Below are 17391 nucleotides of genomic sequence, written 5' to 3' on the forward strand. Positions count from 1 at the left end.
TATATATACACAAGAGAAGAGGGCTATAGGGAGTCATTGGGACCCCAACGGCTCAAAATAGAGTCATTGAGACCCCAACGGTTCCCTATGTTGACTAGTCAAAGCATTCATATCCTTTCCTATCATCTCCATCCAAGTCTTCTTAGGCCTACCCGGACCTCTTTTAACTAATATATTTTCCCATTTCTCTATCCTTCTAACTGGAGCATCATTAGGCCTTCGCCAAATATGTCCAAACCACCGTAAACAATTCTCTCTCATCTAATTTTCAATGGATGCAACGCCTACCTTCTTACGTATCTCCTCATTTCGAATCTTATCTTTTATTGTATTTCCACACATCCATCTAAGCATGTGCATCTCAGTTACACTCATTTTTTGAATATGATGTCTCTTGGCAGCCCAACATTCTGTACCATATAGTAAAGCGGGCCTAATTGTCGTCCAAGAAATTTTTTTAAAAACCAAAATCAGTCATTTCAAAATGTGTTTTGAGAAGCCTTTTTTAGTGTGTCCAACTCCCTTTTTATCACTATCAGTGATAATCATATCGTCCACATAGAGGAGAAAGATAATAAAATCTATATCAGAAATCTTAATAAATAAATTTGTGTTAGTCAGACCAGATTGAAATCAAATATCAAGCATAACTTGACTAAACTTGTCATACCAAGCCTTTGGTGCTTGTTTAAGACCATACACCTTGTTATAACAGGTGTAGATTCTCACACATCCAAATATATTAACTCAAGTAGTCGAGAAGAAACAAAAGTTCTTTCTTGAAATGGTAATCTCTTCATTTTACCAAGAATATATTTTCACATATAAAATTTTCAAAATTACAAAAAAAAATCATCTTTAAAAAAAACTGAATCTTGGATATACTAGGATGACCAAGTCTCTTATGCCATAGATCCAAATCTAATTTTTGAACATTGCAATAAAAAGTATTCTTGGGTATTTTAAAAAAATCCATGCAGTACAAGACCCCTTCTCTATGACCTTCCCTAATAAGCTTCCCTAATTGGCGATCCTACACTCGACAACCACAAGAGGAGAAGGAAACATTACATCCATGGTCAGATAATTGAGAAACAGATAAAAGATTCAAGTTTAATTTAGGAATATATCTAATTTTTTGAATACAAAATCTTTTTGAGTTTTGAGAAATGTTTTCAAAATTTCCTATTCCTTTTATCTCAAGAGATGTTTCATCGACGATAAATATATTTGACCGACTTGAGTTATAAAATTCGGATAACATATCACTATTTGGTGTCATATGAAAAGAGGCACCTAGGTCAAGAAGCCAAAGAGATTTACCGGAATAAGAGAAGTCGAATGAAGAGATCGCGACTCCAGTGAATGAAGATGCTCCTTTAAGTAGAGGTTGAAGAGGCTCCACCAATTGTGTTAAGGACATGTTTTCAATAGATGGTTCACTCGACTCCTGTGGAGGTCCAACAGAGGCAACCTTCTTTTCATAAGGTTTCTTCAATTTAGGACAATAGATATGGCTAGAACCGAGTTATCATCACTCTTAGAGATTCTCTTTTTAAGCCTATTTTCCTCCATACTTAATTCTTCTAGTGTCTCTTCTATCGAAGAGACTTTCCCTCGATGAAGAAGAGCAGATTTTGTGGATTCAAACTCTGATCTCAATCTATTAATAAATTGGTAAAAGTGTTCCGCATCTATTTGATTTTAACGGAGTTCTACGTCTTCCGCAACAATGCAACTTTGGTTAAAAAAGAGCCAACTTTTCTCATAATTCGAACAAACTATTATAGTATTCTCTAATGCTTTTGTCTCGTTGAACTATATTTTGTATCTTATCGTGTAAGTTGCACATATGTACAATATCTTTAAGAGAATACATTCTCTTAAGATAATTTCATGCATTGTTTGCATGTTCGAATTTAGCAAGACTTGAACACTTCTTGATATTGATGCTATTAACGAGCCAAGACATAATCTTGGCATGTCTCATTCTCCATTCCTTCAACTTTTTTTCATAAATGGTCATTGTCTAATTTTTCTCAACCTCTATAAGAGGTACCTCTTTCTCACCTTCTACTTTGGTAAGGATTAGTTTGGGTTTCAGATCAGTCTCATCCACTAATCCCCACAACCCTTTTTCCCGTATAAGGTGCTTCATTATTGAAGCCCATGTTACATAGTTTGAATCATTGAACTTAATGGGTTTTATGGTGACATTTTCATTGTCATTCATTTTTACAAGGGTAAAAAAAAGAATAAAGAAAGAGGAGAAAAAAGAATGTGAATAATGGTAGAAGTCACGAGCACTTTACCACCAAGCAAATGCCACCAATCACGAGCACTTCAAATAGAAATTGCAAGAGAGCTTCAACACTTTCAAATTTGGAGTGGCACACTTTTCAATGTTCTGAAAACAATTTGAGCTTGTTCACCATGCTCTAATACCATGTAAGGAAATGAAATCCTCCGAAGATGTTCACTAAATCACCAAAAGTGGATACTCAAAAGAGTTCTACCAAAATATCACAATGAACACACAAAGAACCACAAATAGGTTTACTTACAAAAACCCACAAAGGGAAACAAGAACAAAAAGATAAAAAAAAATATTTTTATTGATTTCAACACATGCAAGAAGCATATCTTTGAAGTGGGGCTTGACCCCATATATAGACAGAAGAGAAGAGGACCATAGGGAGTTGTTGGGACCCCAACGGTTCCCTATGTTGACTAGTTCAAATGCAACAAAAAAAAAGGCTAACAAATCCTAGTTACATTATATATATATATATACATTTTTTACTAACAAGAATGACAAACTGTTTCCCAGTGTCATTCCTTGTGTCTTTTCAAGTTATACAGAAAATTTTACAGGTGCTTTGATTTTAAAAGTGAAAAAAATATATGTTTCAAGAAATGTATCCTTAGAAAAAAAAACTTTGATTTGAAAAGTTCTACGTAAACGAGTATTCCTTCTTTTTAGATTTAATTTCGAAGTATGATACATGTGATTGTGATTGTGATCTTGATAATAGTCATGTTTCCATAAATGATATGATTAATAAAGAACAATCCCATAATGATGTGATCGGTGAAGAGAAATCACATAGTGACAAAAAATATTTGCAATAATACTCCAAGCATAGGGGTCCTAAGCATCCATGTGCACTGAAAAAATATTTTGACAATAAAAATTAATCTGAAATGCAAACAAGTCATTTAGAACCTCAAAACCACATGAAAAGTTTGTCTTAAGAATCTTTTTCATCCAAGTATAAGACTTGTATTGTGTTAATTCATTCATGTATAGAACTTTAAATCTATGCTCAAGCCAAAGAACATTATGACCGGGTAGAAACCATGAGGTAGAGTTAGAAGATTTACAAAAGTCCAATACTTGAACACTTCAAGACATTTCACAGAGCAAGAAACCTATAGGTTGTAGGTAAAAATACAAGGTGAAAACCAAAAGTGATGAGACTCTTGAGAGATATAAATTCAGCTTAGTTGCTAAGGGATATACTTAAGAATATGGCATAGATTATGAAGAAACCTTTATTGCAGTTGCTAGTATGACCACTATTAGGATCTTAGTAGCTATAGCCTCTGTTAGAAAATGACTTATATACCAAATGAATATCAAAAATGACTTTCTTAATGGAAACTTAGTTGAAGAAGTATATATGGAGGCACCCCCTGATGTAAACATTCTTAAGGGAAAAACTCTTTGTTTGAACAAAGCAATTTATCGTCTCAAACAAGCACTGAAAGCTTGGTATGAAAAGTTTAGCAAATTTATGATTGATAGACTTTAGAACTTGTTTGACAGATACAACTTTGTTTCTTAAGATTACGGATGCCATTCTATATGTGGAGGACATGATCATCATTGTAGGAGACAAACAAGGAGTTGAAAACATTAAAAAACTTCTCAAAAACAATTTGAAATGTCCGATTTCAATTTTTTAAGATACTTTCTAGGGATTGAAGTTGTTCATTTCCTTAGAAGGTATTTGTTGTCCCAGTAGTCTGGAATCATAAATGATAAGAGAGTTGATACTCCCAAGGTTGTCAATAATAAGATGAGAATCGATGATGGAGAATCCCTTGAATATCTAACTCCTTACAGATAGCTTACTAGAGCACTCTCTTCCATTTCAATTACTAGACCTGATATAGCACACGTTGTATACACAACTAGTCAATTTCAGCACTCTTACTTTTGTTCATATGAGAGCAGTTTTGTGAATTATTAGATATATTAAAACTTCTCTTTCTCGAGGCATCTTCTTGTATGCTTCATTTACATTGGACTTAATTGCTTACATTGATGTTGATTGGAGAGGTGATCCCAATAATAGTCACTCAACTGTACTTGTTAAAAGCTCTAGTCAAAGCCTAGTCGAAAGACCCCTAAAAGGATTAGTCAGAGCCTAGTGAGACAAAAAAATAAAACATCAAAACAAAAATATTACAATAAATAGTTATATTTAGTAACAAACTTATGATTGCAATTGTGGATGAAGTGTGTAATTCAGTGTAACATGTCGCAACATTCATGAAATTGCATAATATTAAACATAAAATATATATATATAGGGATAGAAATAGAGAATGGAGATTATCTTGCACCCTGTTTCCTTAGGTCACCGTTAGGACCAATGTCACATAGGTGCGATTGTGGATTCGAGTGCAAATGCAGCACTTTAAAAAAACTTGGGTGCAAGAGTGCTAGGAGGGTATATATATATATATATATATATATATATATATATATATATATATATATAAGCATTAATAGTTTTAAGTTAACAGTAATGAAATAAAAATAATTATCATATCATCAATTCATCATGCATAAATGCATGTGATAAATCAAATTAATAATCATCACATGATGCAGTCGAAGAACGAAAACCAACACTACCGCTACCACCACCAACTGAACTTACACGTGGAGATGAGGATGACGTAATTTCTTTCCCCTTATCTGTTATTTTCATCCTTAAACCAAATAAATAAATATTTTTTTATTAAAATAAAATTCATGAAAAAAACTAGCCTAACTTAAAACCCAACTCAAGCTTGGGTTCGATTCTGGTGAACCCCCAGGCTTGAGTTCAATGGAGCCGAACCCAGTTGGCCTGGGTTCAACAGAATTGAACCCAGCATGCCTGGGTTTGGTTCTGCTGAACCCAGCAGGCCTAGGTTCGGCCCTTGCACCAACGAGGGAAGGAGAAGGAAGAAGAAAGAGAGTAGGAAGAGAAGGAAGAAGAAGAAAGAGAGTAGGAGGAGAAATAAGAAGAAGAAAAAAAGGTGGTGGAAGGAGAAGGAAAAAGAAGAAAGACATGAGGAAGAAGAAGAAGAAAGGCAGGAGGAGAGAGTCTAATGACCCCAACTCATACCCCTTAAAAAGTGCGGATTTTTTTTTAAAAGCAAATGCGGAACAATCCCAGAGACCTGAGGCCCTTACAGTTAAACACAACCACCACTACAAGGGATCTTATACTCATCTATCATACCAAATCATGATCAAACCAAACTTCATTTATTCAAATGTAAAGAATCTAAGACATAATTAATTAAAAGTAAAGAAAGCAAAAAGAAAGAGTCACATTATCCAAAGAATCTGCCATGTAGTCGTGTGGTCCTCTCGTGACTATTTTCAGAGGCAGATCACCCATCTAGGCATCCGAGGCTGCGAAAAATATAAAAAGTAGGGTGTCAGAATCCAAAGAATCTTGCATACAGGTCCCTCTAATGAATCAAATAAGTAAAAAGAACATAAATAAGATTTATTCAATATTTTAAAAGGACATAACTATAACACATTCATAATTCAAATAATCATTCATGCAATAAGGAACATTTATTAAGCATGAGGGAATGTTTACTAACAACAGGGATCGAAATCACACTTTAAGCATTAAAGACATTTAACATGCATTAAGGAACAACATCATGCATTTATCAATATATCACAATTAAGGGAATAAGTAAATATACATGATCTAATGCATAGCAAGAATATGCATGATTTCAATATAATGCATGCATAATTTATTATCTTTAATCAAGTTTTCTTTTATATGCATGTCTCTATTAGGATGCGCACACATTTAAATTTCACTTTTTATTATCATTGCCCGTGGATACTCAAAACGAGTAAAATCTCCGAGGTCAAGTTAGGTTCTCAGGGTAACTTAACACACAATTTGTATTTTATTACTGGGTTTCAAACTTAGCCCTCGACCGATATCAGGAAACAGCATCATCGAAACATTAGAAATCAGCATCTAATGTCGGGGACACTAGAGACATCAGCATCCACAAGTGTCATTTTTCTTTGTATACTAAAACAACAGTTGTGTTTACATAGTACCCCAAGGTAAAGTAACATTCTCCTTAAAACCGTGGCTAGGAGAAAAACCTCAATATCGGGTTTAGAGGCAACAACAACGCACACGAAGTTTTAGTATCCTCACGGTTTCCCCAAAATCGCAATATCCAAGATTCTCACACTAAAGAAGAAACATCAAGGAAACATAAATTATACTGTTATTTATTTTCTTTTATCTTGTTATTATTAATTCATCTATTTTACATTTGCAAATCAACATACAACATTAATAACGTAAGCTTGCAAATCAACATGCCAAGCTCTTCACAGGACCACAGCTCGTGACAATATAGAACAGTGAAATAAGACAATAATATCATATTTGATTTTTGCAATGCATAAATCAACTAAATAAAAAGCAACACATGCCCAAGGCTCACACAGCCTACGATGATTCATTTTGATCATTGATGCATTCATATGCAAAAATCTTAAGGAACATGCCATTGCATTCTTTCCATATCACATGCCTTTTGATGCACAATCATGAATGCCAATTTAAAGATATGCATGAAATAATAATATCTATATGCATGAACTCACATATTCATGCCAAATGCATGCTTTCATTCATAAATCATTTAGAATTAATACATGTGAACACTTATGCAATCACATACCGGCAAAATACATGATGCTTCCGGGATGCACATTCACACATATATTACACAAGGATGTGCGCAGATAACACTTTCATACGCATGTGTTTACACGATCATGCAAACTGCATGTTTCTTTTCATGAATCATCTCATACTTATCATGCGAACATTCATGCAAATATGCATATATGAAACAACATCAATTTCAGGATTTGCACATGCTCACTACATTCCTATGTAGGTAACATAGCATTAAAATATCATGATTATGCTTCAACAGTAATTCTTCTAGCCATTTCGGCAAGCCTAGGGTACCACGCACATACCCACCGTGTCCAATCTATGCTGCCCACACGCGAGACAGCATTGGTAAGCATGAAAACATGTTCGAATGTTCCCATGATAACACGTATAACAGTCCAAAAATGATCATGCAAAAATCAGCATAAGTACCGTTATGTAAAACTGCATATAATGCATGCATGAGTTCATATTTTTGCATGCATAAAACCCAAACTTTTAACATGTGCAAGTCAGAAAATAACATGGGCATTTACGTGTGAAAAAAGTCTAGACATAAATATGTATATTTGGCATGCTAAATCTGAACCTCCTATAATCTTTCAACATATCTGAATTTAGACAAAAATTATGAGCATCTCATATGCAGTTTTCTTGAAAATTGCATAAAAATCTGGACATACTTAGCATTTCCTTTGTATCTCCCTTTTATTCTATACTTATTCAGGAATATATATATATATATATTAAGCTTACTCAGCCGAACCAAGTTAGGCTGAGCCTAAAAGGTTGCACATCCACCCAGTGTTGTTCCAGGGTAGGTGGGAATTATTAAATCCTCATTTCCAGCTCCCAAACATATCTTAAAGTTTGACCAAAAACTGAAAAAAAACAATACAACAAACTTTCAATTGTTTACATATTAAAGGGGTCTTTTTTTTTTATAGCAATACTTGCCAAGCCAAGGTGGCACGGGAGAGCTCTATGTATGCATTACTGCACCCATGTTTCAGGGTGCATGAACATGACAATCTTAATGTTAATCACACAGTCCAGTACGAGTGTGAAATGATGGAACATCCTCTCCTGCACGATACCACTGTATGCATGTCTGAGTTCATTTGGTTGGGGATGAGACAATCAACTGAAATGGATTGATGGAAAAGATAGTCTGATAGCAAAAACACATTACAAAACATGGAACCTATGAATGACAATCTCTAACCCTTGCATTATTATATATATTTTTTCTAACTGCATTGCCGAGCCGACGTGACAGGCTATTGGCTGCCCAGCTGAACAGTCGGCTGGGCTGGCCTAAGCATAAAAAAATTTCTTTTTATATTGTTTTTTTTTCGTTATGACAGCATGCCAGCCCCAGCCGACCAGTGGGCTGGGACTGTCAGTCCAGCCAACTGAATCGGCTGAAGCCAAATATATATATATACACACACACACACACTATATATATATATATATATATATATATATATATATATATATATATATATATATATATGTATTATAATATTTTCCACATCAACAGTGATCCAGCACCAATCTGGACAGTTGTCTGGGACTGGACAGCAGACTGTCCTGTCCCAGCCAACTGTCCAGGCTGGGACTAGACAGCTGTCCGTCCTGTCCCGGACCAAAACCTCCATAAATTCAAAATTTTGAAATTAACTTAATATACACATTTTTATTTCTATAGATCTGGTTCCGTTTTAAGAACCACAGCCCATGTCCACCTGTCCATAAATATACACATGTCCAGGGGACAGATGTGTCTAGAACGGACAAAACGGACAACATAGACAGGGGCTCAAATCTGGCCAGATCTGCCCATCTTTATGATGGCCAAATCTGTCCAGATCAACCCGCTAAAAACATGGGACAAATCTGTCCAGACCTTACCAAAGTGTTCATACAAGGCAAAAACATATATATATATATATATACATATATATATATATATATATATATTGGGGAAAACATAAAAACATGCAAAAAAAATCGTAGGAATATAAATCTCACATAATCTAACCTTCCTACATCGATTCCCATGGATTATGAAAGATCAAGATAGAATCCATGGTTCCTCATAAAAAATATTGCCTAAAGCTTATTTAGGCTTTTTTTCTCATACGAGACAAGAGAAGGACCTGTACCATGAATCCAAGATGAAGAAAACGATGGTGGAAGGTGGATTTGATGGTTGGAGAAGGTTGAATCCCCGCTTCTTCTTTTTCTTCCTCTCTTTTTCTCTTTTCTCTCTCTTTCTTTCTTTCTCTTTCGTCTTTCCCCTTTTCTTTAAATTTTTTTTTTTATAAAGTGAAGGAGAGGGAGGGTTTCCCCCTTGGGACCCTCTCTCACCTTCCTTCTTTTCAAAATTTCCAAACTTAAAATTTTTTGACTTTTCTAAAACTTTCCAATTTTTTCTTTTGAGTCCTTCTTAAACCCTCTTAGCTCTTCATAGGTAAGTATGAGGACCCATCTTAGGAAGCCCTAATCAGCCCTAATTTCAAACTTGGAATTAATAAAAATTAAATAATTATTTTTTTTGTATTTATTAATTATTAATTGTTTAAAAGCTTCCAAAAATAGTTAAATTGACTAGGAAGACTTTTTATACTTAATTAACTCCAATTTAAAGCCCCTAACTGAATTTAAAGTTTGTAAAAACGTTGGGCATTCGATTTGGATCTGGATCCAGATCCAAAATCCAAACTCATACCCAAAACGAAAATGGATCAAGATTTGGACTAAATCCAGATTAAAGTAGGTCTTAAATAAGATCCAAATCCATAATAATTCGGATCATTTGCATCGGATCCAACCCGATCCAACTCCGGATCCATTTCGACAAACTACTCAAGTTTTTAAAAAACGTGATATTACACATAAATAGAGAGAGAGAGAGACTTACCTAAGTCGTCTTCATCGCCACTCTCGGAAGAGGAGAGAGGGTCCTTCGCCGTCATCGTCGCCACTGTCGGAAGAGGAGTGGGGAGGGGGGGAGGAGGAGTGGGAGCATGATTGTGCCCTAACCTCCTCAACCCAAATTTTTTTAATTGGACCAAAATAGACTCAATCAAAGTTGACCGAGTCTATTTTGGCCAAATACAACCCTAAGTGTTGGTTGACCACACCCATGGGTATTTGACCGCACCGAGTGCCACACCCGCACTTGTGTCACGTCGTGTCGATGTGTGGGCCCTTTTAAAGAGTCCATGTGACATAGGTTAGGACCCTATAAAAATCATAGTTTTAAATGTTTTATGTTTGATTTGAACCATTAGGAATAGAGAACACGTAATTGATTAAGCATCCTTATGCTAAGATGTGTATTTTAAAGAGGTTAAAAAATCATCAATTCATATCGTACTAAATTTTATGATAAAATGTTTACATTTTTAAATCAAATCAATTTGAAACCAAGCTTATTTCTTAATAAATAAGTATTGATAAACACATCTAATGGTTCAAATTGAGCATAAAACACCTAAAACTTTGATATTTGGAAGGTCGTAACAGTGCCCTAAAATAAAAGGGCACAGGATGATCCTCGTTCTCAAATATATATTATAATTGAAAAAACAGATTTTATATATGTGTGTATATGCATGTATGTGTGTCAAAAACACAGGCATACATGTAAACAATAAAAATAAAAAAGAAGGCAAAAAGGGGAGAAAAAGAAAAAGAAAAAAAAAAGAAGAGAGTGGAGGGACGAGAGGAGGAAGAAGAAGAAGAAGAAAAATAAGGAAAAAAGGGGAAAAAGGAAAAAAGAAGGGAAAAGGAGGAAGAAGAAAAAGAGAATAAAAAAATAAGAAGGTAAAAAAGAAATGCAAAAGAAAAAGAAAATGAGAGGAAAAAAACTTTTAGGGCGGGAGGAAAAAAAAAAAAAAGGTGAAAAAAATAACCATCATGTAACTGCCTAGGCGGAAAAACAAGGCCCTACCACCTAGACCCAAACGCCTAGGCGGTGGACCTGCGCCTAGCCTACCTAGGTGGAGCCTAAGCGCCGCTTTTAACAACTAAGCACTCAACCACATGTTTTTATGTTTTTTTAGGTGAATCTTTAATTTTGTGGCGATGCAAGAAGTAGTAGAAGGTTTTGATTTCGTCAATTAAAATTGAATACCATGCCATGGCTACCACAATGATGGGGTGGTCTAGCTAAGGAGATTATTGGCAGATATGACAGTTCAAGTAACAGGAACTTTAAAAATGTATTGTGACAACAAAAATACTACATTGTCAGCAACCGTACGTTTCATGAGCGCACCAAACATATCGAGATGGATTGTCAGTATGTTCGAGAGGTGTTCTACATGGCAATATTGATCTGCCCTATGTTACTTCAGAGTACCAGTTGGCAGACTTTTTCGCCAAACCTCTAGTAGCTCATATATTTCACTTCCTTTTACGCAAACTTTTGGTCATTTTCCTGTAAGTTTGAGGGAGAGTGTTAAATTATATATACATATATATATATATATATATTTGTAAATAAATTTTTTGTATTTATTTTTATTCTTTTTTACTAGTCAACCTAAAGTTGACTAGGTTTGACTACCAACGGCTACAAATATAGCTGTTGGACTAGCTCCAACAACTCTTTTGAGTCATCTTATGTGTATATAAAAGGGGGTGAACCTCCTCTTTGATGTTATGCTTCTTACATGTTTGAGTTATTAATAAAATAATATTTTTTTACATTTGTGAGCCTTGTGTGTGCCCTTTGTGGACTTTGTGAGTGTGCCCTTAGGGGCCACTTTTGTGCTTGTCCCTTTTGATTCGGTGGACGCTTTGTTCGTGAATGAAGGCTCTTGATCCATTACATATTTAACCTCCTGGCATCATACAGCTAACTTAATCAGGTAAATGCATATTTTTCTCAAAGACGGGAGTTTAAATGGCTTATGAACAGCATATCTCCGACACAGGTCTGACAAATTTAAACTACCCAGTTGGGCCGAGGTCTTAATGCGGCCAAGTAAAGCCCACAGTAAAATGGCTCAAATGAAAGACTACTGACTATGTTTGGGTTTACCTGAACCTTGCCTGTTTGAACTTTGTAACTCTTATCCAGAGTCAGGACAGATATAAAGACTACTAGAGGAACTAAGCATGATTAAAATATACATAGACATAAACGCAAGCAAACAAAGAATTATAACCAACAAGACTGCATAGAACAAATGTCAAACAAATATTAGACATGTCTATCATTGCTAATCGGTGCAATTGTGCAAGTATAGGTTTGCCAAAAGGCTGGCAACGTTATTGGCTGGACTGGCCTAAAGCCCAGACCAGTTCTCAAAACATGGCCCAGAACTGGTCAATCACAGGCCACCATGGTCTCCCACCTAAATGAAGAAAAGACCTTGTGTCTGTCTAGCCTGCCAGTGGACCTGTACTGGCTGGTCAAGCCAGCTTGGTATTTCAATGGGACAGGCCAAAGTCTGGTCTAGGCTGGGCTGTAGCTAAAAAAACCTGCCCATGGCCCAGGGCTACTTATAAATACTCCAAAATCACAGAGGCAAATCATATTTTTCAACAGCAGTTGAAAGTTGAAACCCATATTTGGCAACAGATTGTTTATTATTCATGCACAGGATATTTAAGCAGTAATTTTCAGATTCCAAAAAACGTATTTTACTTTGTAATACAATGTAACAGAACCCAATGTTTGAACCCTTCTGGTGTAATTAAAGAAATCCCAGATTTCTGTTCATTAAAGACCATAAAAATATCAAGAAAACACTGTAAGACAAAAACTGCTGCAAAACCCTTTAATATGGGTAAAAGGTCTAGGATATTAGACGATAAAACTGGATTAAGTCTAGACAGAATTGTTACGCGTTAATAAAAAATAAACTATAACATACCTGATTGATTACGAATCCCCTCAACATGTCAAAGAAGTCATTAGTTCTTTCCTGGTCAAGCCTTTCAATTTCACTCCTATTGTTTTCCTGCGTTACCATGCTCATAATGTCATATTACACTTCACTTGCATTCACTATACAAAAGAGGTCCATCATGAAACAAGGATTCCAGTATTTTAGCTGGGGCAACTCAAACAGTTCTCAACAATAACATAACTTTCATCTAAAGAGGATTGTAAATATCAAATTAAGAGAGATGATTTGAGTCTTCATTTTTTTAGCTTAGCCCCACAGAATACACAAAGTATAAGTATAACAGTTTACTAACTAAAATTAGATCTAGTCCAATATGAAGAACAAACAGTGCATATAACTGCCACAACAATTGTGAAGTTTATTGGAGGTATTAGTACATGGGAAACATATGCATAAAATATACTCAACACAAATGGATTATAGTGACCACTTTTACATGGCATTTGAGTATTAGATTTGTGAATACAATTCTTTAGATTTCACTCCATTGTTCCTGCCTCTTTTCATTTTTTCTTCTTTTCTAGGTGAATGCAATTCACCTTTGTACCATTTAATTCCGTTAAAACGAATTTTGTTTATTAAAAGTATTGCTGCAGCTTTCCATAGACACATTTTTTGTTTATTAAAAGTATTGCTGCAGCTTTCCATAGACAAAAAATACATGGCCTTCATATGTTATTGTCAAAGCAGATGCATTCATACCACATCATACACTGTTAGCTTATGCATGTGCATGTGAAAACTCACACACACATGATGAAATTCAATACCAGCATCCATTTTGTAACCACACAATTGCACCACACACCGAATTGTTGTGATGGGCTATTGCAGTCAACTTATTTCAGCAGTTCTTTCAAGGAATGAATATATATATATATAGAGAGAGAGAGAGAGAAAAGGGGGTAGCTGCTTACTCTGATCCGTGCCTACCAGGCTTCTGAATTTTTTTTCATGTTTTTCTCAAATCTGACCATACATATGTGTTCTACATGCTTGAATTTATAGGAATAGACTCTTGGAAAGTCTAATTTCAACACATGGGTAGGCTTTTATAAGGTTTAAAAATTGACAGTCTACAATTTTCATAAATATTCAAGCTGGAAATTTCATATTTTTCATCAAAAAACATGATCCAAGTGTCATTTTCTAGCAAATCAACCATGCTGAAAGAATCTAGGGTATCCGATTTGCGAAAAACACCCTGAAACCCCTTCACTCGTGGTAGGCACCAACTCTCTCTCTCTCTCTCTCTATATATATATATATATATATATATATATATATATTTATATATCATAATCACAGATATCAGCAATATTTTCAAAATATCATGATATTGTCGCTGTATTTTTAGCAAACAATATTATAGGTAAAATATCACGATATTATCGATTATTGTTACTGTTTTTATTTATTTCTATATCTTAAATATGTTTTTCTTTTTTATTTTTCATTTTTTACTTATTTATTTTATTATATGTGTATTTCATTATCTAAACAGATATTTTCTTACTTATTTTTGTTATTTTATATATTTTTTAATTTTTTTAAGCCTTGAGATTTTACAGAGATTTTTTCGAGATTTTTCACCAAACCTATAATATCAAGAGAAATAGCCTCACCGATATATATATATATAAAGGAGCAAGTGAACATAGGGGCATGTTAAAAGTGGTCACATGGGTGTGGGAACACCAAAATAGCAAATGCACCTAAAAGGTGTACACTAGTCATAGCCAGGTGATACATGAATATCCAACAATCATAGGCCTTGGCAAACTAGTAATCTGTTCTTGTATTGCATTTCTTGATGCCTACTCTGATGTACAGTTTGTCTGTAGGCTTCCTTGCTGAAACATTAATTTTCCTCATTTGTAAGGAGAGCGTCCATGGTCAACCACAAGAAAGCTATCATGCTGAGTTTAGTACCAACTGCTTGAACCAGAAATGTGCAATTTTCAATCTTCAATTTTCTTGCGAGAAGTTTGATAAAAATTCTGATGACACTAGTATAGGGAAAATATTCACATGGACTGTTCTCTTTAACAATGGAACATGGGCATCAACAGTGGAGCTATTTTTCCAAATATTGAATTAATCCAATATTTCAGCACATTTGCTATGCTTTCGATATACTCTTTCTCCAAGGAAAAAAAACTAAATTTGTGTATAACCTCCACAAAATATTTGCACATAACAAGTTTCTAGTTGTGTAGCCATCTTGTTATATGGTCCAACTTTCAAAGGGATGTCAGTGTAATGTCAATGATGTAGACAGGTTCCATCATCTGACATGGTACCAAGACTCAGTTGCAATCTCACTTTCAGGAGATTGTGGGGATGTGCAGAGAGGAATTTGGAGCTTGATAATGCCATTCTTGCAAAAACAACTTTCTGATTGTTTTCACAGAATTTGTTTTAAGAAACAAAATGGCTTAAGATTTCATTTGTTGAAATTTCACCCGCCAAAAATAATTTTCTGAGAATAGCATTGGATGGTCAAAGTGACATTGATTCTAGGAGTCCTAAACACCACCAGGACGATGACTCAAAGTCAGCACAAGGAAGCTGCACAATATGCCTGTCCAATCTGCACTACTACAATCATTGCCTAGATCAATACTACCACCACAGCTATCAAGAGACATGGCAAATTTGTTACTGATCAATCCTCTGATAGATCGTCCACAACCTTGAGTTTGTCATCTTAACTCCAGTTAGAAAAATATTTAGTCATTGCTACTATAGGAACTAAGTCTGTCAATGGTGCGGATCAGGGCAGGGTTTAGCCCAGAGTTACCGGAAGCGCCTAGGTAAAAGGGGAAGCGCACTTCCCCGAAGCATGCTTCGGAAGCGCGAAATGTCGCGCTTCCGAAGCGTGAGGAGAAGCGTCCCCCTTTTTTTGGGAAGCGTGCTTCCCCCACACTTCCCCATTTTTTCGCTTCCCCCTCGCTTCCGGTTCGCTTCCTAGGTCGCTTTCGAGACGGTTCGGAATTTTCTTCTAAGTGGTCCCACGCTTCCCCGCTTCCTAAATTTTTGAAAGTGCCTCGCTTCCCGCTTCGCGTATCGCTTCCCGCTTCCTCGACTGGTAACTCTGGTTTAGCCAGGTCAGAAAAGGAAGACCCAAACCCGGGTCGGGTCAAGAATGGGTTGGAGCTTCCCTTGATCTGCTCACATATGGTAATTTTATTGGTTCAGATTCAGGTCAAGAGATAGGAATAGAGATTACTTTTTTTCCTTTCTTTTTCCTATGTCATATATTAAGAAAATTTAAAATAAATTACTAAGGATAACCATTTCCACTTCTCACCTTTATGCACCAATTACAAACTAATCACAAGCACCACCATTTTTCTATCCAATTAAATGGGTTTCATCTCTAATTATTGCCTTAATGAGAATTCCACATTCCCACCTCCATTCACCAATTACAAGCCCATCACAAGCCACACTGTTTGCTTATCCAATTAAATAGGTTTCAACTCTAATTATTGCCTTAATGAGAATCTCACATTCCCACCTTCATTCACCAATTGCTAGCGAATCACAAGGTCCACTGTCTGCTTAACCAATTAAATGGGTTTCATCCCTCAATATTGCCTTAATGAAAATCCCAGGTTCCAACTTTCCTTCATCAATTAAAAGCCAATCATAAGTCCCACCATTTGCTTATGCAATACATGAATCACACACACACACACACACATATATATATATATATAGTAATGTTACGGTGCTCCCGGAGCACCTACTCCCTCTTATAATGTGATACCCGTTATTTTTATCCGATAAATTAACTTGAAATTTATGTCCTTAAGCTGCTACCAGGATATTTTTATTGTTTTATGTGTTTAATACGTATTTGGATCTCGGATATCTTGTTTGGATCTTCAATATCAAAACCCTAATATGCTATTTTAATTGTAGATATCGGATCACAAACCTATTATGTGGATACCTAGTAGTAAATTTCAATCTCTTGTTTCGGATCTCTGATATTGGATCCTCAATATCAGGGTCATATTGGATACTGGATCTAGGAAGAACTCAGTGGAATCCACAAAGTTTAAATTAGACGTTAATGAGAATATTTCTTGATTTCATGGGATTCGTAGTAGCTTATGTGAAGTTTAGATCCACAATATTTCTTTTTGGATCCCGGACATTGGGGAGGTAAAAAGGGTAGCGATCCAATTAAAAATTTTCTTGGATCCATTATAAGTCACTTGGAATCCACGATAGAGTAATTTGGATCCATGGGTCCAAATCCTAATACGAAGAAAATTTCGGATCCTTAGATCCAGATTTCTTAAAGGGTTTTATGAGCATAATGGATCTTGGATCCATAATAAATGAGTAAAGATCCACAAGAATGAACTTAGACCAAAAGTGATTTAATATGGTTTTATATTAAAAAAAATAAAAATTAAATT

General features: G+C 35.3%; 1 protein-coding gene across 1 annotated transcript in view; it reads right to left on the reverse strand.

The window, feature by feature from the left end:
- LOC149846363 (sorting nexin 2A-like) overlaps positions 1–17391 on the reverse strand; it is a 65167-nt gene that overhangs the window by 29345 nt on the left and 18431 nt on the right. Inside the window, exon 4 of the mRNA XM_089996324.1 lies at positions 12920–13006. Within this exon, the coding sequence (XP_089852450.1) occupies positions 12920–13006 (87 nt within the window). The remainder of the gene's footprint in view (positions 1–12919; positions 13007–17391) is intronic.

Source organism: Nuphar pumila, chromosome 2, assembly GCF_984573655.1.
Source record: "Nuphar pumila chromosome 2, dmNupPumi1.hap1.1, whole genome shotgun sequence".
Lineage (NCBI taxonomy): Eukaryota > Viridiplantae > Streptophyta > Magnoliopsida > Nymphaeales > Nymphaeaceae > Nuphar > Nuphar pumila.